Genomic DNA, 22,507 nt, shown 5'->3' on the forward strand with positions numbered 1-22,507 from the left:
GTTGAAACTACCACAAAGGAAGCAACGACATCTCAGACTGTATCAACAACAAAGCCACCCAAAGTTGTAACAACTGGTCCAACGACAGTTTCTACTACAGTTATACGTGAAACCACCACCTCTGTTCCTGCTACTACCACTAGCCCAGTAACCACTGTTATCACTTCCAAGCCCACTGTTGTAAGCACGACGACCAGTTTACCCACAACAGCGGAAATTACAACCAAACCTATTGAAACTACCACAAAGGTAGCAACTACATCTCAGACTGTATCAACAACAAAGCCACCCAAAGTTGTAACAACTGGTCCAACAACAGTTTCTACCACAGTTTTGCCTAAAACAACTCCCGTTCCCTGGACTTCTCTTCTTCCACTCACCAAGACTCTTCCCGGTACAGCACCAACAGTGTTGACAACAACCACCACATTGAAACCAACAACCACCACCACATTGAAACCAACAACCACAGAGGGAGTGATTACAGGCCCAGTTGCTCCCACATCAACCGCCACAGGTGCACCACAGATTCTAAACACAACAACATCACAAACTACCATTACCAGTACTCCGGTCCCCTCAACCACTCCGTGTGTCTGCATTTACAATGGAAAAACCTTTCACCCAGGTTTGTCACACTCTCATATTTTGTATTATCATATAATTGTGTGTGTGTGTGTGTGTGTGTGTGTGTGTGTGTGTGTGTGTGTGTGTGTGTGTGTGTGTGTGTGTGTGTGTGTGTGTGTGTAGAAAGGCATTTTGAATGGAGGAGGATTGAAAGGAATAACAACTAAAACGGGTTCCCAGTTTGTAACTCTGAGAGTGTACAAATGGAACCAAATAGACCCATAAGTGTCCGTTTGTACACGCTCAGAGTTAAGGCAGTCCTTGAAAATAAAACATTTTATAACCACTGTGGGTATACCATTGGACTCCCCATACATAGTGTCATAGTAAATTAGTGTCATACCGGTACATATTCTGAGGCTGAATTCACACTGTAGAGTGATATGCCCTCTCCTTCTCTTTGGGGAAGAGTCCTATACATTCCCTATGGAAGCCTCATGGTTTCATGCCTCTAGCAAGCCTCTTGGGGAGGGCGTCGTCGCTTTAAGCCAACAGGCTTGCTAGAGGCATGAAACCCCGAGGCTTCCATATGGATGACGCCCTCCCCCCTTTATCCCCAAGGAGAAGGAGAGGGCATATCACTCAGTGTGAATTCAGCCTTAGGAAAACCTGTAGACTGACATTCAGTAACTGGGTCTTATGATCAAAATAAGAACCTTATAATGGTGTGCCATGGATGAGGCTAGGTCTTGCCACAGACATTTTTTTTCTGTGAACAGACATATTGCTGTCCCCCAATTGTTGTCATTTGTTTTTTGATATTTGCATCTTTGTCAACAGGGGACTTGGTGTATAATGTGAGTGATGCCCAGGGGTATTGTTACACCGCCTACTGTGAAGCCTCTTGCACAATCAAGAAAGAGGGTCACGCATGCCCCACAACCCCTGCCCCTCCCACCACCACCACCCCCGTGACCACGCCTAAAGCATCGACCACCACAGCCGTCCCCACCACTACCTCTTCTGGAGACTGCACCAATGTCAGCCCTCCCAGAAAGGTATTTGATTGATTGATTGAAGAATTTATTAGAAGTTTGCAATAGAAAAAAGTACAGTTTCATGACAGTACAAATCACTGGTACAAGGTCAACTAAAAGGAGATCCTAGAAAGCCGAGGCTTATTTCCACAGGAACCACACTTTAAGTATCTTATGCCTTTGTACGATTTGTGCAACACAGCACATTACTTGTTTGGACTGTTTTTGTTTTTTTCCTTTGTTATAATGAAGTTGGACCTCCATTATTTCCCGGTGCTGGTTTTATTTTACACAGGTTTGAAGCCCTGAAAATGAGTTATACTGCCAGGATATATATATATATATATATATATATATATATATATATATATATTGTTTTTGATTGACTGTAGCTCTAAGTGGACATCATTTACGAGATTGTCCTCATCAAAAACACTCAGTTCACACGGGTGTGATTTTAATGTTGGAAAGCATCTTCAGCATCACAAAAACCCTATCCGATCACCTATACAGTCCACAGATTTGGACCTGGCATCTGCCAATGATCTGGTCTGTTCAGTTTTCCATACCCTAAGCGAGAGAATCTCTATTGTCTTATATTGGTATTATTATTTAGTTTGTTTGACAAAATTAATTCGCCCCTGCTCTAAAAAAGCCAGCCCCCCCCCATTGGCCCCCCCAGTCACAATTCTCTGCTGACCAGCAGAGTGCACACGTACTGCGTTCGGTGAACAACGTCGAATAGTGACTTTGATATTCGAATATTCGAATATTTAGTTAATGCCCTAGGGTGCGTGCGTGTGTGTCTGTGCGTGTGTGGTATGAACTTCTATTTGTCTTTCTTTGAAACATTTTGATCACCTCTGAACCTCCTTGTGTACCGTGTGTCCGTAACTATTCATCGATGTTTTGCTGATGCAGAACGGGGAGTCTTGGAAGGTGGACAACTGCACCACAGCCACCTGTGTGGACGGCCACATCACCACCACGCCTCACGTGTGTCCCACGGCTGAGCCACCCCACTGTGCCAACGGCCGCTCGGCACTCAAGGTTTATGATGCCAGTGGATGCTGCTTCCAATACCAGTGTGAATGTAAGTTACCAATGACAACTTTAAGCCTAGTTTTTTTACTTGGGGTTGCATGCTGGTGTCGGGTAGAGGTAGATGTAATTCCATAGATCGTATGTTCCTGCAGGTGTAGTAGTAGTATTAGTATTAGTTGTAGTAGCTCTAGTAGTAGTAGTACTAATAGTATTAGTATTACACAGTTTATTCAATGGATCTCGTCTTTCGACAGGTGTGTGCTCTAGCTGGAGCGGTTCCCACTTTGTGACGTTCGATGGGACCACATACGAGTTCAAGGACGAGTGCTCTTACTACCTGGTGAAAGAGATCATTCCTAAATACAACCTGACCATCATCCTGAACAACCACTACTTCAACGGTCCTCCAGGCAGTAACTTCTATCCACAGGCTCTGATCATTAACTACTCATCCTACTCCGTTGTCCTCACTCAGATCCAGAACTTCGGCCAGATCGGCTTTGCGGTAGGGCTGTCACGATTATCACATTTTATTTGACGATTAATTGTCACACAATTTTTTGCAATTATAACTATTTAATTGTGTTTTTTGTCGCTGAACACTGGAGCATAATGATTAAAAATTATATTTCTGTTTTTCTTTGAAGTTGCACAGGGCAGATATGACAAATAACCTAAAGGATATACAAAGGAATGTATTCAATTACTTTATTCTTTATACATTTAAAGTGGAATAGCTGTTCTACAAGCTCACGACGCATCACGATGCGATGCGTTGTGAGCTTGTAGATCTGCTATTTCCTCTACTTTTTTAAAGTGTTTGAAACTACATTTATATGAACATTTCTCAACATGACGATTATGCAAAGTAAATGCGATGACCTAAAATAATTGCGTTTAGACGATTATGTAACAATTGTGACAGGTCAACTTAGCGGTGAGCAATCATTTGAGTTGGAAAGTGGAGCGTTGGGAAATAGCTAAATAAAGAACACATCTACCAGCTAACAATGCTGTTTGCTGGATAGGCTATTACTTTCACTTTTTTAAGGAGCACCTTCACCCATTTTCAACCTATCATCATAATAATGATTGGTTGGCATCATTTATACTCACTCTGCGTCTCATTGGTGGGCTGTGGAGTGTTCAGAAACCTGCCACCAGAGACATAATCAGTAGGCAGGTTTGGTCGTTTTGTTTCAAAGAAGATTTCTCACTGTATTCATTCATTTTAATGTAATTACATTTTGAATGCTTGTACAATGGCTTCTATTCTAGTCTGTCAACTGATACAGTAGACCAGGGGTGGGCAACTTTGATGATGTAGAGGGCCACTATATTTCCACACTCACTCCAGAGGGCCACATTGCATATACTGTCAAAAATAGCCGATCTACAAGCTCGAGCTTGAGCTTGTAGATCAGCTATTTTTTCTATTTTTAAATTGGAATCCTGAATTATTTTTAGATCTTTTTTAATTGGAATCCTGAAAAGTAACGTTTTTTTTTTATTTATTTCAAATGCATTTATATGTTCTTATGTTAATGTTATGAATTAAATACAAATACATTGGGCATAAAGAATACAATAACATTGTAATACTACAAATATAGTCATTAAGCTACATATAGATGCAATTAAAGCGGTTCATTTTTCCATGTTTTGAATTGGAACAGCTGAAATCAATAATATATCAGTATTCCAATATCAACCTGTGGGCCGCATTAAGTGAAGGTGGGGGCTGCATGTGGCCCCTGGGCCGCCCGTTGCCCATGTATGCAGTAGACAGATATGTTTTTTCAGTTCATTTCATTCTTTTTTGATTTAGGTTTAAGTTAAAAGTCCTTAAATTCTCACTTTGTCAGTGGAGACCCACCTCCCCCCCAACACACACACACACACACACACACACACACACACACACACACACACACACACACACACACACACACACACACACACACACACACACACAAGAGGGGGGGGGGGTGTCATGTGGTTTGGGAATCCAGTTTGGGAATCCTTGCCCTGATGTATCCTTGTGTACTCACCGGTTCCCCCTCCAGGTGTACATTAACAATAAGCGCATCTACCCAGCATACTCCAACTCTGGCATGAGGCTGACCAGCACGAGCAGCTCCGTCACCCTGGAGATCCCCGAGCTCAACGTCATGGTGACGTACAGAGGCAACTCCTTCAGCATCGACCTGCCTTACAACCTGTTCGGCGGCAGGACCGAGGGCCAGTGCGGTGAGTATGGGGCAAGTCGCTGTCAGTTGATTTTGACAGCAAATCGTCACTGTCCAGCAGAAACCTCGTAGTTTCAAATTTGCATATTTTTTTGTAAATGAAAGCCCTGCCTCATCATATAAGACTGTTTCACAAAACTAGTGAATTCATATATTTTAATTACTATATTTTAATCACTATAGTTACTTAGTAGATCACTATAGTTACTTACGTAGATTTTGATTATTACTTCAGCCATATACCGGTACATTTCTGCCAGTTTGAAAATAGCCGATCTACAATCTCACAATGCATTGTGAGCTTGTAGATAGTCTATTTTCAAAAAAAAATTATAAATTTGAAAACGTGAAATTCTGCACAATGATAACTTTTACTTTGGTACTTTTAAGTACATTTTGATGCCAATGCTTTTGTACTTTTACTTGGCATTCCGGACCTTTACTTGTAACAGAGTGTTCCTACATTGCAGTATTGACACTTTTACTCGTGTAAAACAGCTGAGCACCACCACTGCCCTGTCCCACCAGGTACCTGTGACAACCACCAGTCCAACGACTGCCGTGGGCCCAACGGACATGTGGGCAGCTGCTCCTCTACGGCCGGCAAGTGGCTGGTGCTGGACCCGGACTGGCCCTGCGTGGCGCCCACAACCCAGCCCCCTACCACCACCACCACCAGCCCGCCTTTCACCACCCCCTACCCACACTACAGCACCCCCCCCACACCCCCAACCACCACTCTGCCCCCCTGTGACCCGCCCATATGCAAGATCCTCGAGGGCAGGTACGGTATGACGTGTGGAAAAAATAAATTAAATGTGTTTCATGCGCCAGCAGAGCACGCAAGTACTGCGTATGTACCGGTAGGTAGGTAGGTAGGAAGGTAGGTAGGTAAGCCGTGTGTGTTTAAGCCCGTAGCCCTATAAGGGATCAGCATTTCTGGCAATTTCATCACTAACAGCCAATGAGGGACCAGCATCCCTGGTGACGCCAGTGGTGATCTCACTGGTATTGCCAGTGGCGATGCCAGTGTTGAGTGCACAAGTAGGCCATAATGGCCTATAGTTCAAGTAAAACATGCGAGTACTCCTTCCATCATTCGTTGTCAGTGTTGGGTATCGTTACATTTTGAAGTAACTCATTAGGTTACTTTAGTTACTGACTTACTAATCCGTTAAGTTACTCAACCCAATGAGAAAAGTAACTTAAAGGGGAAGACCACCCATTTTCAAAATTGAACTGTGTCATTAATATACCTTAGAGGAGTTGTGTGGAAATAGAAAAAATGTTCCCCCCCCTTCTGTGTTGCCTAGAACTGGAGGATTGATTTTGGGGTTTGTATTGTAAAGACAACTTGATGACATCACACATTGTACTTTACAATACAAACCCCAAAATCAATCCTCCAGTTCTAGGCAACACAGAAGGGGGGGGGAACTTTTTTTCTATTTCCACACAACTCCTCTAAGGTATATTAATGACATATTTCAATATTGAAAATGGGTGGTCTTCCCCTTTAACGATATATTTTTTTCCGTTACTAAAGGGCAACCTCTCTGTCTCTCTCAAGCCCTGCCATGCACGACTGTAAATTATATGTAAACAAGACACAAGCACAGATAGTTTGTCCCAACTCTTCCTGCTCACTTCACAGAGCTGCCGCTCGCCACCATGTGTTACACCAGAAGTGGCAACCTATATAAAACTGTAGACTGACAACGTAACCACCACAGACTGCAGCACATTTCTGGTTGGTCACCTTTTTTAACAGTCAGTGGCGAGTGGGACGGACCTGGGCATGTCTCCTTTGACAGAGAGGATGAGGAGCGCACAGAAAGGACAGGGAAATATAGGTCTTAAATGTAACTCGCAGTTATTTAAAAAAAATGTAACTGGGTAACGATCCTGCTATATTGTAAAAGTAACTCGTTAGGTTACTCCGTTACAGCAAAACTAACATTGTTACGTAGCGCCGTTAGTTATAACGCCGCTACACCCAACACTGTTTGTTGTTCCTAACCAATATCAGACCCTGATCATGTCCACACCCTTTTCCGTGTGTTCTAGTGTGTTTGAGCCGTGCCACGCCCTGGTCTCTCCGGCGCCGTACGTGGCGGCCTGCAAGGTCGACGCGTGCGCCGGAGGAAACAACACCTGCTCCAGTCTGGAGGCGTACGCCAGCGAGTGTTCCAGCAAGGGAGTCTGTATCAACTGGAGGAACTCCACCAACGGACAGTGTGGTGAGGAATCGACCCGTTAAGGTCGCTTTAGATTTGCACAGAGTGCCGCACTGCGAGCTTGTAGATCTGCTATTTTTGAAAAATCGAAAAAAAAAAAAAAAAAAAAAAAAAACGCTTTGAATATATTGACCCGATTCTATAAATGTCTAAATGAAAATAGCCAGTCTACATGCTCAGAGGTGTTGTGAGCATGTAGATCTGCTATTTTCACAATAGAACTGTGTTATACAAAATGTAATGCCTCAACTCTCAGTGCTCGTCAGGGTGGGGGTGGGGGGGTGGGGGGGAGGTGTCCCAGTTAAAATATGATTATTTTGGGGGCCGCGGCCTGAAAAGGTTGAGAAGCACTGTACTAGAAGGGGTGAAGGGGGCACCCCAAACGTTTGACGTTTGGTCACATTTGTTCAAAGAAGTCAAAACATGCATTTTGGGGAATGTGTTGTTTGGAGATCTCAGGTTTTTCAGAAGTAAGAGGGCACATGGCGTTTCATCTATGTACCATCGCATGCAATTGCATTTTACATTTATAAAATTGCACGTGTATGTACAGTATGAACACAGTATGAACACAATGTACAGTACATTTCATGTATCGTTTCTTGTCCACAGAGCTCACGTGCAGCGACAACAAGGTGTACAAGTCCTGTGGTCCAGCTGTGGAGCCAACGTGCAATTCCAGGTAAAAAAAAAAACATTATTATACAGTAGATACAGTACTGTATATAATAATAATAATAATAATACGGACATATGTTTTCTCAAACTCAATTATCCACTAATGTGTTTAACCATAGCTACCTTATTTCACTGGTTTGGAGCTCTGTTGCTCAATTGGTTCTATGCACAGCAGCCATATTAGACAGAAATTGGGCCTCTTCCTTACCTTCTTTCACAGGTAATACTAATGAAAGCTCTGTTCCATTCTAGGATATAGAGTCAAGGTGATGGTACTGTGGAAGAGGCCCAATGTATTTCCTATATGGCTACTGTGCGCAGAGCCTTTTTTTTTGTCTGGTTGCCCCCAGCAACCAGACTATAGTAGGCCTACTTGTGCCGACTTTCTTCCATCTTTCCGGATAAACTTCATGTTGCCACTCTACTCCCACAGTTACTCCCACAGTTTTGGTGGCACGAACTTGAGCCACAATGTAAAATCGACCAGCTTCGTTGGGACTCGCATTACCGGTATATTTTCTCCATTGACCTGAATGGGGAAAATGAAAAAAATAAACTTTTCCCAAATATGGAGATGACTGACATCATAGAACGTCATAGACCACATGAGACTGACCCTGTATGTCCATATATGGGCATTCCAAGATATGGGCTTAATATTGACATCAGGGATCATATGAGCATAAAAGGGACAAGGACGGAATTTATTTGCAAGTGTGACTCGTGTCACGGCAACCACACTTGCAATTTCCCAAGAGGCGAAAAGGTTTGCAGCGTAATAATAATGTCTGTTAAACACTCAGGTACAATAAGAAGTTCAACGACCCCTCCGACACCAAGGAGGGATGCTTCTGTCCTGAAGGAACCACCTTGTTCAGCAGTGTCTACGACGTCTGTGTCAAGTCCTGTGGTGAGAACACACCCAGTGGTCGTCACCATGCTGGCGTAGTGGTGGACATCTTCGCCAGATAATTTTTCTTTCTTTCTTTTACACACAGATACACATGAGCTGACAATAATTATTATCAAAACACATGAAGAGACCTAATATACTGTATAGTGCAATGGTTAAGGGACCTTCGGGGTCCTTGATGGTGGCCTGTAGAGTGCAGCAATGAGAGAGTACCAGTGGAACCAGAGAGTGTACCAGTCCATTTGGTTCAATTTGAAAAGGGTTCCACTTAAAAAGCCCATAAAGTCTGTACTAGTGGACTCCCAATGTGCCATAGTGTCTGAAGAAAACCTGGAGACTGACATTCAGTATGATCATAAGAACAATATCTAACATTTGCCACGGACAAGGACAAGTCTTTGACACAGACACATTAGTCCAATGTATGGACACATTGATGATCACTATTCCCTTCACATGTTTATTATAAAACAAAGGCCTGATCCCTTAAGTTCACATAGATGTTTATTACACATTATAAAGACCATATGCCTTCACAACAACATACATGTTTATAACAGATTATAAAGACCAGATCCTAACTTTTTAACAAAAATCCAGAAAACATTAATTTGTGTTTGATTTATTGTTTCAGACTGTGTTGGACCTGATGGTAAACCCAAGCAGGTAAGAGACAAAAGAAAATCTCCAATAGCCACCTAACCCCGAAACGCCATCATTTTCCTGTTTTTCTTACCTTTTAAAGTAGTCACGCACTATGCTTTGGCGTCCCGAAAAAAAAAGAAAAAAAATCTGATACTAAAGTTAGCTGTTAGCCCTGCTAAAACGTGGACACAGATTATAGGTGTTTTCCTTAAAATAATAATAAAACAATAACAATAATAACAATTGTTTGGGATGCTTTGATAAATGCAATAAAAAATAAACCTGTCAAAATGTGTCATTGGCAATGAGGGCTTATAAAATAAACTTGTAAAAACTCATCATTGGCAGTGAAGAGAGTAGTTAAGAACGTCTGCTAAATGCCTAAATTGTAAATTGTTTTGTGTTTAATGGGGTTTGGGGTTGACTGAGCGATGTTGACATGTCTCGTCCTCCATGTAGCCTGGTGACAAGTGGACCAGTGGCTGTCAGCAGTGTGAGTGTGACATTGACTCCATGGGGGTGAAGTGTGAGCCTCTGCCCTGCCCCACGCCGCCCAGCCCCACCTGTGACCAGCCTGGACAACATCTGGTCAACAAGACGGATGGCTGCTGCACCGAGCAGTCCTGTGGTACGCTCACTCATCTAATCCCCGGGGTTCTCAACCTGCGTGTCCCCACATGGTTTTGAAGATGACAGTGAAGTGACAATTTAAAGGACAACTTTGTTGTCCTTTAAATTTTCATATTTGAGATTGTAATTAAAGGAAATAAAAGATGAGTGTTAAAATGGTTTCATTTACTCCTTTCTATTGCTTAAGAGATTTTAATTATTTTGATTTCAGTGGCTGGGGGCATGCGTACAAGTGGCTAAATAGTCTTTTTTACTCACAATAAGCCCTTTCCCAAATACACCGCAATCTTTCATGGTCAGATGTGACTTATGGGGGCTAGTAGTGTTACTCAAAATAGTTATAAAGAAATTGCTGGCTTATTGCGTCTAAAACTACATATTTAGCCACTTGTACGCATGCCCCCACCCACTGAAATCAAAATCACTAAATGTGCTAAAACAATAGAACGAAGTAAATGAAAACATTTTAACACTCACCTTTTCTTTTCTCTAATTACAATCTAAAATATGAACCCTTGTTGTAAAAAAACAAAGTTGTCCTTTAATGAATTTTAAGACCTTTTTAATAATAATAAAAAAAAAAAGAATGAAAATAATATCACTGCATCAAAAGTAATCAAAACATTGGTCAAAATGTTACTCAAACATTGGCCAAATTGTCAAATAATATAATAATGAAAATAGGCGATCTACAATCAACTTGTAGATCATCTATTTTCACAATATTTATCTAGAGAGGGAAAAACTGAAAGGTTATGAATCATTTTAACAAAACGGATCTTCTCTTAACGTTGTCTCTGGCACACAATGATTTCAGATCGGTGGGTGCGTGACCAAATACATATAGCCTATATGGCTCAAAGTGGTCGCACATTCGATGCTTTTTTTTAAAATGTATTCAATTTTTTACGTTGCGTTTTCTAAATCCGACAGGCAGTGTGCAAACGTGATTGACATGACGTGAGGTCGTTTTTTTTTTTTTTTTTTTTACGTGCTACAAAATTCGCTCCGATATTCGTTTGAAAAAAACGCAGCAGTGTGCAAGGACCCTAATGCTCCTCCTGCCCCTCCCCCACAGTGTGTGACGTCAGTCTGTGTCCCACCGCCCCCCCGTCGTCACAGTGTCAACCAGGCTTCCGGCTCAATGTCACCATGACCAGTGGCGGCTGCTGTCCCGTCTACAAGTGTGGTATGTACTGGTACTCAGTGGTGGAAAGTAACTAAGTACTGTACTTGAGTACATAATCGTCGTTGTCGGGTGGAAACCTTGTATGTACAAAACATGCATTAACCACTTCATTCCTGTGTACTTTGTCTATTTGAAAAATAGCTGCTCTACAAGCTCACAAAGTGTCACTTTGCTATGCATAGCAGATCTTCTATCTTCTTCTTCTTATTATTATTTATGTATTTATTTTCATTTTGAACACATTGTGAAACGGGACATTCTGTATAATAACTTTCGGTACTTTGAGTACATTTTGATCAACTGCACTACAACTGCTTGTCTTCCCGTCTCTCCAGTTCCTAAAGACGTGTGTGTCTTCGGAGGCGTTGAATATCCGGTAAGAAGCCATCTAACTGTATCCTGCATGTCATTCAATTCCATTTGGGACCCCCACACCAGTGGTTCTCAACCTTTTAGGATGTGACCCCCCAAAATATATATTTTTTTAAAAAGGTTGTTGTTATAATTTAGGATGCACTGTCATTTTTTCCCCCCAGCCGGGATCAAAGATTCCTTCAGGCCCGAACAGTAGAAGTGCACAGCAGTGTCAGGACTGTGACTGTTCAGACACCATCGGCCGAGATGGGCTTCACAAGATCACCTGTAAGCCTGTGGAATGTAACACTACCTGTGCAGAGGTACGCAACACACACGCACGCACGCACGCACGCACGCACGCACGCACGCACGCACGCACGCACGCACGCACGCACACACACACACACACACACACACACACACACACACACACACTAATAACAGTACACACCATCACATGTAAAGGTCTTTACACATTTTGGTCGGTGTGGAAGCTTGCATTGACTTTATAATTAAAAAAGAAAATTAAAAGCGAATTATTCAGAAATTCGCTGTGCAGAGGTACACAATGCACTCATGCACATGAATACACACGTTAATAACTACTTCTGCAAATGAATTATTTCATGTACAATAGCAGGTAAATCTGCAGTCAGATGGATCATTCTCACCTCCCGCTCCCCCAGGGCTCACACCGCCAGGGTGTGGATGGGCTCTTTGTAATCGTGTGAGCACATTTGCGTCCATTTATGCCCAGCTGCCAAGGACCAGGGCATGTTTGTGTTGTGTGTGGCAGCAAGGCTTGCGAACTTGTCTGGACTTTGTAAACTTAACACATACAGTATATAAAACATTTAAATTGTTTCTCCACCCCTCAAGGGTTATAAGTACCAGGCAGTTCCTGGTTGTACATTTACAGTGTTTCTTCTATGCTCCAGGGTTATACGTACCAGACTGTTCCTGGTCAGTGTTGTGGTTCATGTGTCCAGACCAGCTGTATCATCACCCTGCCTGGAACTACACACACTGTACAGGTTGGTGGCTGATAGATGAATTCATGACTTGATGGAGAGATGGATGGATAATGAATGAATGAATGAATGTTGATGCTTATGATGTACATGATCGCTGAAGGCAACAGTAGAACCAGTGTATTGTGCGTTGTCAAAGGTCATCCAGTGATGTATATTTATGAATTGCACTATAAAATATGTTATTTTATAGTGTTCAATGTAGTTATATTATTACGTTTTACGTTGTGTAATATTTCATTTTATTTAGATGTAATTATAAATCATGGCAGGACATTTATTAATTATTATTATTATTGTAATTTTTTTTCTTCTTTTTTTATTACTTGTTGGTCCAGGTGAATGAGACGTGGTCGCCCCCTGGTGACACATGTGTGAAGTACTCCTGCGTGCTCACCAATGGAAAGCCAACTACCAAGGAGACACAAACCACCTGTCCTCCATTCAACCCGCTGGACTGTCAGCCAGTTAGTACACACACACACGCACGCACGCACGCACGCACGCACGCACGCACGCACGCACGCACGCACACACACACCACTTATACCTGATACTCTGTAGGCCAGGGGTCTTCAACGTTTTGCTCAAGGCCAAGGACCCTACTTTTCCACAACGCATATTGCAGACACGTTGTAAGACTGTAGATCTGCTATTTCCGGCTAATGTTCAATCCAGAAAAGGGATGCCAGGCAAGTGGTTAATGTAAAAATAATCACACAAAAATTTGGTGGCCCCCCTGCAGTATTTCTGAGGACCCCTTTGGGGTCCCGAACCCCCTGTTGAAGTCCCCTGCTGTAGCTTATGAACCTTACACACACACACACACACACACACACACACACACACACACACACACACACACACCTACACTTGTCAGTTTTTACGACAAACAATGACAGCATTTTAACTGTGTGTAAAGTAAACTCTGTGTCAGGTTGTCATTTATGATGTAAACTGTGTGTCAGATGTGATGCAACATGTATCTGATATTATGTAACTCATGAGCTGTCCTCTCACAGGGAACTGAGACCACTGATGCTGACGGCTGCTGCAAGTCCTGTAAGTATTCAGTAAACACACACACACACACACACACACACACACACACACACACACACACACACACACACACACACACACACACACACACACACACACACACACAAAAAAACGTGTGCGCACGCACACGCACACGCACGCAACTTAACTTACAGTATCGGTATTCGGTATCGGCAAGTACTCAAATTAAGTAGGCTACTCGTACTTGTATTTGGTCAGCAAAAAAGTGGTATCGGGACATCCCTAAAAGCACTGAAAATAGGCGACCTCCAGACCTTGGAGGTCTACTATTTTCGATATTTTCAACAAAAGGCCGTTTTCCCTGCACGTCCCTGGTCCTAAGCATGGTGAACTGTGTGTTTCAGGTAAGGTCCGCACCGTGTGTGAGGTGCAGAAGAAGCAGGTGGTCATTGAGAAGAATGGATGCAAGAGCCTGCAGCCCGTGGACATCTCCTCCTGTGCGGGACAGTGTGGCAGCGCTTCCATGTGAGTCTGATCTATCTGACCTTACCCCCGGAAACCCAGGCTTCATTTGGCGATTGGAAGAAAATGAAGCCTGGGCAATCGCGTTATGATCACTGTTGGAGGAAGTGTAGAATTTCCCTAACCAATCAGAGTGCAGAGAACGTCACACCGAATGTGTTGACGTCATGACGCAGCAGCGTTCTCTGCGCTGAGCAGAGCAGCAGAGGGGGGAGGGGGGAGGAGAACACATGCTATTGGTCGGAGACTTGTGGTGAGACTCGCCGCGCCCGCCCATCTGCCTACACAAACTGGTCCGCGTTAGCCTATAGTGTGATCTGACCTAGATATGACGACCATTGTAGACATGCCGTGGTCATTAAGTTATCATGTTCCTGTTGGCTTTAAGCAGAGATGTACAGGAAACAGAGGGAGAGAGACATGGGGAGAGACATGCGGTAAAGATTGTTCGGGAACGGGACTCGAACCCGTGATGCACTGTCAGGCTACATTGGAGCCTCCCGGACAGCAAGGCCAGCAGTCCGGGCCTACTAAGGGCGGATTCACACTGCGGTCTCGGGTGCGTACTCGAGGCTACTTGGCAGATGTTTTGATAGTGTGAAGCCTGCGTACTGTCCTCCGAAGGCCACCTCCTGAGGTAGTCTCGAGTCTGTTTGATGCGTCCTTGAGAACGGTGCACTGCAATGTGAAGCTATCGTTCCATAAACAAGGAAGTGGGAAACTTCTGCTAGGATAAAAATAACAAGGATTGGTCTGTGATGTCACTATTAAGATACCAAGGATGCACCAGTGACGTTACTGTTATACGATGATTACAGAAGACGTAACATTGTGATGTTTCAAAGACCGTCAGCACACACTGCTTTGGTTGTGTATTGTTGTTCTGTTATTATTACAACTCAAGATAACGTCAGGAACACAGTCATGTCACAGAAGAAGACTCACTTCAGAGTTTAGAGTGAATATTAAAGTTTAAATGTGTTCCTGTGTTATCTTGAGTTGTAATAATAACAGAACAACAACCAAAGCAGTGTGTGCTGACTGTCTTTGAAACATCACAATGTAACGTCTGTAATCAGCATATAACAGTAACGTCACTAGTACATCCTTGGTATCTTAATAGTGACGTCACGGACCAATCTTTGTTATTTTCATCCTAGCAGCAGCGTCGCTACCACAGTCCACTTCCTTATTTTAGGAACGATGGTTTCAAATTGCAGCGCCTTGTCCCCGAGGACACATCAACAGACTCCAGACTACCTTCGGAGGCGGCCCCGGTACGGTGTGGGGAAGAGTACGCAGCCTTCACGCTATCAAAACATCTGCCAAGTAGTCTCGAGTGCACACCCGAGACCGCAATGTGAATTCACCCTGAGTTCCTTTAGGGGGGTTTAAATTGACCCTAACAAGTCTGTAACTCTGACAGTGTACAAAGGGAACCAATTTGGTTCCGTTTGTCCACTGTCAGAGTTAAGGGGAGACCTTAAAATGTCAAAGTTCGAGAACCACTGGCCTAGTCCATGTCTTTTCAAAACGAACACTGCTTGGCGTGTGCTTGCAGGTACTCGGCAGCAGCCAATCAGATGACGCACCAGTGCGAGTGTTGCCAGGAAGCGAGCACCAGCGAGAGGGAAGTGCAGCTGACGTGCGCCGACGGCTCCGTCACCACCTCCACCTACATCACCGCGGAGTCATGCAGCTGCCGCCTGTCTGAGTGCGTGCCGGCGGTGGCGCCTGCCCCACCCGCCGCAGCCCAGCGACAGAGACGCAGGAGACGCTGAGGCGCGCACGCCAACCACATGGACTGACCATTGTGTTTAAACAAAAATGGGATTGAAGCCTTACGGACTACATATATGCTATGCAGAATGAATGTTTCATATTTATAACCCAATCAGATGTGTATAACCCAAACCAACTATAACCCAACCAATGTACTCAAAACAGCAACTGGCAGCACTTTGTCCTCTGCGTATCACTGCCATAGTGTAATTGTGCTTAACAATCTTCCTGTAGTTGATGCTAGCAAATAAAATAAAACGACATGTGCAACCAAAAACCTTGTGTCTGTAACGTGTTACTGATCTCCACCAAGTGACTATTAGCGCTGGTGTTTGTGCATTTGATGCTACTAGACCTGTGCCAGTCAGCCACCGACCTACTTGGGAACGCATTGCAAGCTGGGAACAATGCAAATAGGAAATGCATGTATCTGTATCTCTCTATCTCGAAAATGTGTGGAGAACGTTTGAATGTTTGAATAGTGCAAAGTGAGATATCCCCTAAAAGAAACCCTTATTTTAAGAGTCTATCCATATCTAACAAGGATGGTACTCACCGCTGGAATGTATCGTCTGTTGCGCTGGCTTTATTAACTTTAATCTTGTGGGAACTCATTGTTTGTTGTGGCCACACAATTTAAACGAGGGAAATAAATGTTATTTAATTGCCACAAATGTTATTTTGAGCACTCAAAATAGTTAAATATGGCCTCTGTATAGTTTTTTCTCTCTCGTCACTCCGGTCTATGCTTTATCAATCAACCTTTGAATGAATGAATGAATGAATGAATGAATGAATGAATGAATGAACGAATGAACGAACGAACGAACTGACAAAAGAGAACATTAGCACCTTTTTGGTGGCAGTAGCTCAGGAGGTGGAGCAGAAAGTTCCCAGTTCAATCCCAGGCTCCCCAGAATTAGTGTTATGTCCTTGAGCAAGAAACGTTGTCTGTCGCCCTAACGTGGATGGATTAATAAATCAGAGAAAAGTGCATGAGAATACATTTTCTGTATGCAGAATGGTATCAATTCTCAGAGGTATGGTTCAGTTCTCTGAGAACAACTCCTTTAGTAAAACTAGAGTCACTGTACTGATACCAGTAAGACTCCCTAAAAGCTAAGCGACCGTCAGGTCGCATGTATACACAACCTCATGGTGGCGCTAGAATAGGGGCATGTGAGAAATCAGGGGCGGAGGTTGTGGTTTGCCAGCCAAGGAGTGTGTGTGCAAAGTCTAGCATGGATAGGGGCAACAGTGCCAGAGATAAGAATAGGGCAAAAGTGTGACATGACGGACAGACGGAGGGACAGACTTATGTAGGGACTGACAGACAGCCAGTGGAGTTTTATAATGTTATTCGTGTTGTGTTGTCTGGAAGCCAGCAGAGGGCACTGGTGATCAAACTTCTAAAACAATCTGTTGCACATTGTAGCCACAGCAAATATCATCCATTATTTAGGGCTATACTGTCACAGACAGTACTGTAGCAGATCTACAGGCTTACAACCACTCAGATTACCACACTGAACACAAGATGTCTAATTCAGAGGTTTTCAAACTTTTTTGACTCAGGGCACCACTGTAAAAAAAAAAAAAAAAAAAAAAAAAAAAAACGTTTTCATCCACAGCACCCCTTTTTTTAACCTTACATCATATTATGCAACGTAAATGTGCACATCTTTCCACCTGAGATACGCTATGTCATGGAGAAATATCTGTTTCCATCAGAACTGACTGAAAATAACGTTATACTTGACGTTTAACCACTAACCACATCATCCCTATAGGGAGAAAGGTTCACCAAAAATAGTCGATCTACAAGCTCACAACGCGTCACAACGTGACATGTTGAGAGCTTGTAGATCGGCTATTTTTGGTGAAGAGAGATGGGAAAAAATAACTCATCATATAGTGCAAATCAGGTCTGTTTTACTAAGCATAGTGAAGTTATATTGATGTAGTGATATTGATGAAGGTTTTCGCTAGTTTGGGTCCCACGCAAACATATGATTTCTCTTTTGGGTATTGAGCTAAACATTTGGTAACCAATGATTTACAGTATAGGTACCAGTAAACCGCCCTATGGGCGAGAAGTACATGGGCACATGCAGGGCATCATCTGGGAGTGTCCATATACATTTTTTTTATGTTTAATCGCATATAAATATTTGACCTGAGAAGCCATTGGTATAAGAGCAGTTTTTTAAATCAAAATATCCCATCCACTGATCTCATTAGCTTCTTTTGACTGTTGGTTCCTGAAACTTGTCCAGTGGGAGAGGTTCTATGGTGCAAAAACTAAGTGTGATTAAAATGCGTTATTCTTTTTAATCACATACATTTTCTGTAATTGATCTAAATTAATCAGTTAAGGTCCCAGACCTAATATGTGTACTGTGTCCATATTTATTTTTATAGTGTATGACAAATTTTTTCACTACTTAAAAAAATATTAAGAAAAAATTATTGTCATAATACAATATTATTGACACAATATCGATATGAAGTTATTTGGTCAAAGATATGGTGATATCTGATTGTGTCCATATCGCCCAGACCTACTCCACCTCACCAGGTGGCATAAACAGACCATAATGTCCAGCTCAGCGATGTCTGTCTGTCTGCACAACTATTCTTGCAAACCACAGGACTCATCAGCAGATTTCTTGCGCATGCTGTCAGTGAAGTCAATTAAGAAATCTGAGCAGCTAATGTCTGTTCCTCCATCAAGAACCTTGGTCTTGGTGTCACCTTCGACAGTACCTTCACCTTCAACAAACACATTAGCTCCGTAGTTAAAAGCATGCAGTTTCTTCCCAACGGGAGCGTTTCGCTGTTACTATGTGTCATCTTTTCGACACCCAACTCTAACCCTTACCCTAAACCTGACCGCTGACCCTCCCGACGCTCCTTTGTCGAAATGACAGTCGTTCGAAAGAGCCCCTCTTCCAACTACGTCTAGTAGCAAAGTACCCCCCACCAAAACAGCTGGAGATGGCAATCCATGCTTTTTACCGGTATATATCTTCCAGACTGGACTACTGTAACTCCCTTCTCTCCGGTAGGCTATTGATCGGTCCTCACTCAGGCGCCTGCAGCTGGTGCAGAACGCGTCTGCTTGCCTCCTTACTGGCACACAAAAGCGTGAGCACATAACCCTGTGTTTAACTCCCTGTCAATTTAAGAATAGATTTTAAGTTTCTTTTATTCACTTACAAATCCTTGCACAGCCTGGCCCCCTCATACCTGTCAGAACTTGTGGAATCCTACATCCCACAAGGAATACTGAGGTCAGCCAACCAGCTGCACAAGTTCCCAATAAACCCAATGGGCTGATCACGCCTTTTCCTCAGCCGCCCCTATAGGCTCTGGAACAGCTTGCCCTTCTTTATTAGAAGTGCTTTATTGAGACTTTTAAATCCCTTCTTAAAACACACTTTTATTCTTTGGCTTTTAGTCACATTTAAAACTTAAATCTGGATCTGTTTGTTGTATGTGATTTGTAACTTTGTCTCGTTGCACTCACATACATTATTGTTGTTGATGTTTTTGTGTTTTGTTGTACAGCACTTAATTGGCCAATCTTGATTGTTGTAAACATGCTTTATAAATAAAGTTTGATTTGATTTTAAATAAATTACGTATTGATTTCTTAAAAAAAAAAAAGACGTCCACAAGGAAGTCATGCTCTTAGCCTGTTCTGTTTATTTTCGGTGATCCTTTTATTTTGTCTTTTATTTCTGTTTTGGAATTCTTCAACAAAGCTCCCTGGCTCTCATTGTCCCCCAGACAAATGATTGATAGTTATGTACAGTATATTATCTGAGAGTGTACAAATGGAGCCACATGGTTCCATTTGTACACTTACAGAGTTATGGCGGTCAGTGGCCTGCTTATGAAACTGGAGGTCCTTGACAAGAAAATGTTTGAGAACTCATGCATTCCACTTCACCCGTGTGTGCATGAGTATCATCGTTCAGCTACACACGCCTCGGGACAAGACTGAGCCACTTTGAAGAAACATGTTTTTTTTTTTTTTTTCAAAACTTTTCTTTAGTTTTTGAAGAAACTTGAACCACAACAGCTGTTAGTGTATTTGTGTGATGAAATGAGGACAGTGGAATTAAAGACATGATCATTATCAGCTAGTACTTCAATTCCAGCTTAGAGAATCCACACACCCTGTCAAGAGGCTCATGTACGTTTTAGTTTGTTTACTATTTGCAACCACTCATCTCTGCGGGAGTGTCTTTTCTGACGCTCAAAGGAGGAGTACAGGACGAGGAGGGAACCAGAATATGATACGAGACTCTGTCTCTGTCTACCACAATGTAGCCAAAATAGCCAAGGATAGACAGACTCTGTGCAAGGAAACTCAGAAGAAAACCTAATCCCAGCCCGTGTCCCCAACCCACAAGTGTTTCTTTGACCTTCTGCAACCACGTATCTGCATGAAAGTGTTTCTTACTGTCAGAACAAGAACGGGTCAAGGGTGGAGTCAGAAAATGATATGACACTCTGTCCCTGTCCACCACCATATAGCCAAGAACGGACAGACTGCTCTCCGCAGCGCAACTCCCTAAAAAACCTAATTCTAGTCCCTGTCCGGTACAGCGGTGGCCCCCCGGTTGGTTATTAGTCAGGACAGTGGTCCCTGGCTCACTGTCTGTTGAAATCACATTGATATCTGTGATGTTAGCGTCTTTGCTAACGTCAGTGTCAGATAGGTTGAAGGCTCCAGGTAACATGTTGAACTGGGTCAGCTGGTCTGTGATTGGAGCATCACTACAGACATCATTGAGGATAAGATCAGTGTACATTCCGGAAACCAGCTTCTCAAACTCCTTGTCGAAGTCGGTTTTCTCCGAAACGTTTTCCACGGCGCAGTCATGATGAGGTGCCTCCTCACATTTCACTTTGCCTTCGGGCAATCGTTCACCCTGAACCAGCAACACTTTCTCTGGAGCTTTGTGGGGGATATCCGTGACGTTAGCCTCTTTGCCACTGTCAGTATTGGATGGAGAATTAATGGCGTCTAACTGCGTTTCTGTCTGAGCAGGACGCAGCAGGTCAGGCTCGGAGCATTCCATGTCGAGCACGGGCTTCTCCGAAGGTTTGCACAGAGCACTGCCATTGATAGGCTTCTCCGAAGGTTTGGACAGAGCACTGCCATTGATAGGGAACTCTAATGATGGCAACGTTGCGGACTCGCCCCTTTTCAGCTTGGCAATCCATTCTCGGAGCGGCTTCATAAAGGGAATGATCATTAAGAACATGTTTGGAGTCAATCCAAGCTTAGATTTGGGAGTCGTGTCGTTCCTGTGTAATGGCAGCTGTTTGATGGGGAACCACTCAATATTCCGGATCTCCTTCCTGGTTCTGGGGTTGAACTTGGTCTCCATGGAGACCCCAGGTATTATGTACAGCCGGGCCAGCTGGTCCGTGATTGGATCTCTGAAGACATCTCTAAAAATGTCGCTGAGGAGAAGCTCTATGTACATGTCTTCACGGATACGATCTTTGATGTCGAAGCTGGTTTCCTCATACACTTCTCGCACGGCGCAGTCGTGAGGCTCCTCGCCATCGTTGACTTTGCCCTTGGGGAACCCCCAGCCTGTCTTTGCAAAGTATCCCTGGACCAGCAGCACGTGCTCCAGAGTTTCGTCTAGGATGATGGCGCCGTAGGTGGGGATGCCCATCTTGTATAGCTTCCACTGGTCGAGGACCTGGTGGACGTCTTCCCCGCGAGGGAGCAGATACGGACAGTGCTGGAAGACAGCCCTTGTGAAGTCCCTCATGCCGCACTGAGGTAATCCATGCTGCGGCTGCAGGAAGTCCAGGTAGAACCAGTGGGCCAGTTCAATCTGGAAACAGAGCCGGACGGTGTTGTCTCTCTCCTCGTCGGGGATGTGGTGGAGGAAGCGGGCAGCCAGGTCATCCAGAACCCAGGAAGGAATGTTGGCGCGTCTGCTTTCCATGAGGCGAACGGGTTTGTAAAACGTCAGCAGGACAAAAACTAACCTTGCAGCTGACACGGTGGCTGAATATGGAATGATCACTGCCAAGCCGGTCTACCAGACTTTAAGGTGAGCAGTATGTCATCAGCCAAGCCCAAATATGGTGTCAGCCCAGACAGCCCTGGATGGGAGCATGATTCCATCTTGCCCAAATATGATGATTACTGACGTCACAGTTCATAAGCTGGCCAAGTAGTATGATGAACAGGCACTCTGTGGTTTATACCCAAATAAGGAGATGACTGATGCAGAGAATTAAAAGTATTATCTGATGTCCTTCATAATTCTGCCCAGCTGTTACGCCTAAGAACGGGACTAACAATGGTTGGTCAGTTGGTCTTGCCCAAACCTTTCAGGGCGAGACCCAAAAGAGAGATTAGATGTTTGCCCGTGGCCCAAACTAGTGAAAATAGCAGATCTACAAGTGTACAATGCATCACTTTGTGCCACGTTGCAAGCTTGTAGATCAGCTATTTTCACTAGTTTGGGAGTGAAGTCACAATCCATGAAAATTGGTCCGTAACCCACAAATGGGTCCCGATCTTGGAATCTATTGGTCCTATTGACATTACATTTGGTGAGA

At 43.5% G+C, this 22,507-nt stretch overlaps 2 protein-coding genes across 2 annotated transcripts in view; one reads left to right on the forward strand and one right to left on the reverse strand.

The window, feature by feature from the left end:
- LOC308294269 (mucin-2-like) overlaps positions 1 to 15,903 on the forward strand; it is a gene marked incomplete at both ends in the record, with an annotated part of 70,627 nt that extends 54,724 nt beyond the window's left edge. The window contains 18 exons of the mRNA XM_080736995.1: positions 385 to 594; positions 1,408 to 1,625; positions 2,526 to 2,697; positions 2,903 to 3,153; positions 4,715 to 4,898; positions 5,426 to 5,681; positions 6,965 to 7,137; positions 7,747 to 7,816; positions 8,616 to 8,722; positions 9,360 to 9,391; positions 9,830 to 9,998; positions 11,079 to 11,189; positions 11,525 to 11,565; positions 11,726 to 11,866; positions 12,916 to 13,044; positions 13,600 to 13,639; positions 14,005 to 14,125; positions 15,684 to 15,903. Coding sequence (XP_080593121.1) covers positions 385 to 594; positions 1,408 to 1,625; positions 2,526 to 2,697; positions 2,903 to 3,153; positions 4,715 to 4,898; positions 5,426 to 5,681; positions 6,965 to 7,137; positions 7,747 to 7,816; positions 8,616 to 8,722; positions 9,360 to 9,391; positions 9,830 to 9,998; positions 11,079 to 11,189; positions 11,525 to 11,565; positions 11,726 to 11,866; positions 12,916 to 13,044; positions 13,600 to 13,639; positions 14,005 to 14,125; positions 15,684 to 15,903 — 2,645 coding nt within the window. The remainder of the gene's footprint in view (positions 1 to 384; positions 595 to 1,407; positions 1,626 to 2,525; positions 2,698 to 2,902; positions 3,154 to 4,714; positions 4,899 to 5,425; positions 5,682 to 6,964; positions 7,138 to 7,746; positions 7,817 to 8,615; positions 8,723 to 9,359; positions 9,392 to 9,829; positions 9,999 to 11,078; positions 11,190 to 11,524; positions 11,566 to 11,725; positions 11,867 to 12,915; positions 13,045 to 13,599; positions 13,640 to 14,004; positions 14,126 to 15,683) is intronic.
- A 3,084-nt stretch (positions 15,904 to 18,987) lies between these two features.
- Positions 18,988 to 21,885, reverse strand: LOC308294271 (m7GpppN-mRNA hydrolase-like; the record flags this gene model as incomplete). The annotated part of the gene is made up of 2 exons (XM_080736998.1): positions 18,988 to 19,036; positions 20,726 to 21,885. The coding sequence occupies 2 exons, from the start codon at positions 21,883 to 21,885 to the stop codon at positions 18,988 to 18,990; spliced, it is 1,209 nt and encodes a 402-aa protein (XP_080593124.1).
- Between the last annotated feature and the right edge of the window lie 622 nt (positions 21,886 to 22,507).

Source organism: Nannobrachium achirus (assembly GCF_963921795.1).
Source record: "Nannobrachium achirus genome assembly, chromosome: 11".
In the NCBI taxonomy this organism is placed as follows: Eukaryota; Metazoa; Chordata; class Actinopteri; order Myctophiformes; family Myctophidae; genus Nannobrachium; species Nannobrachium achirus.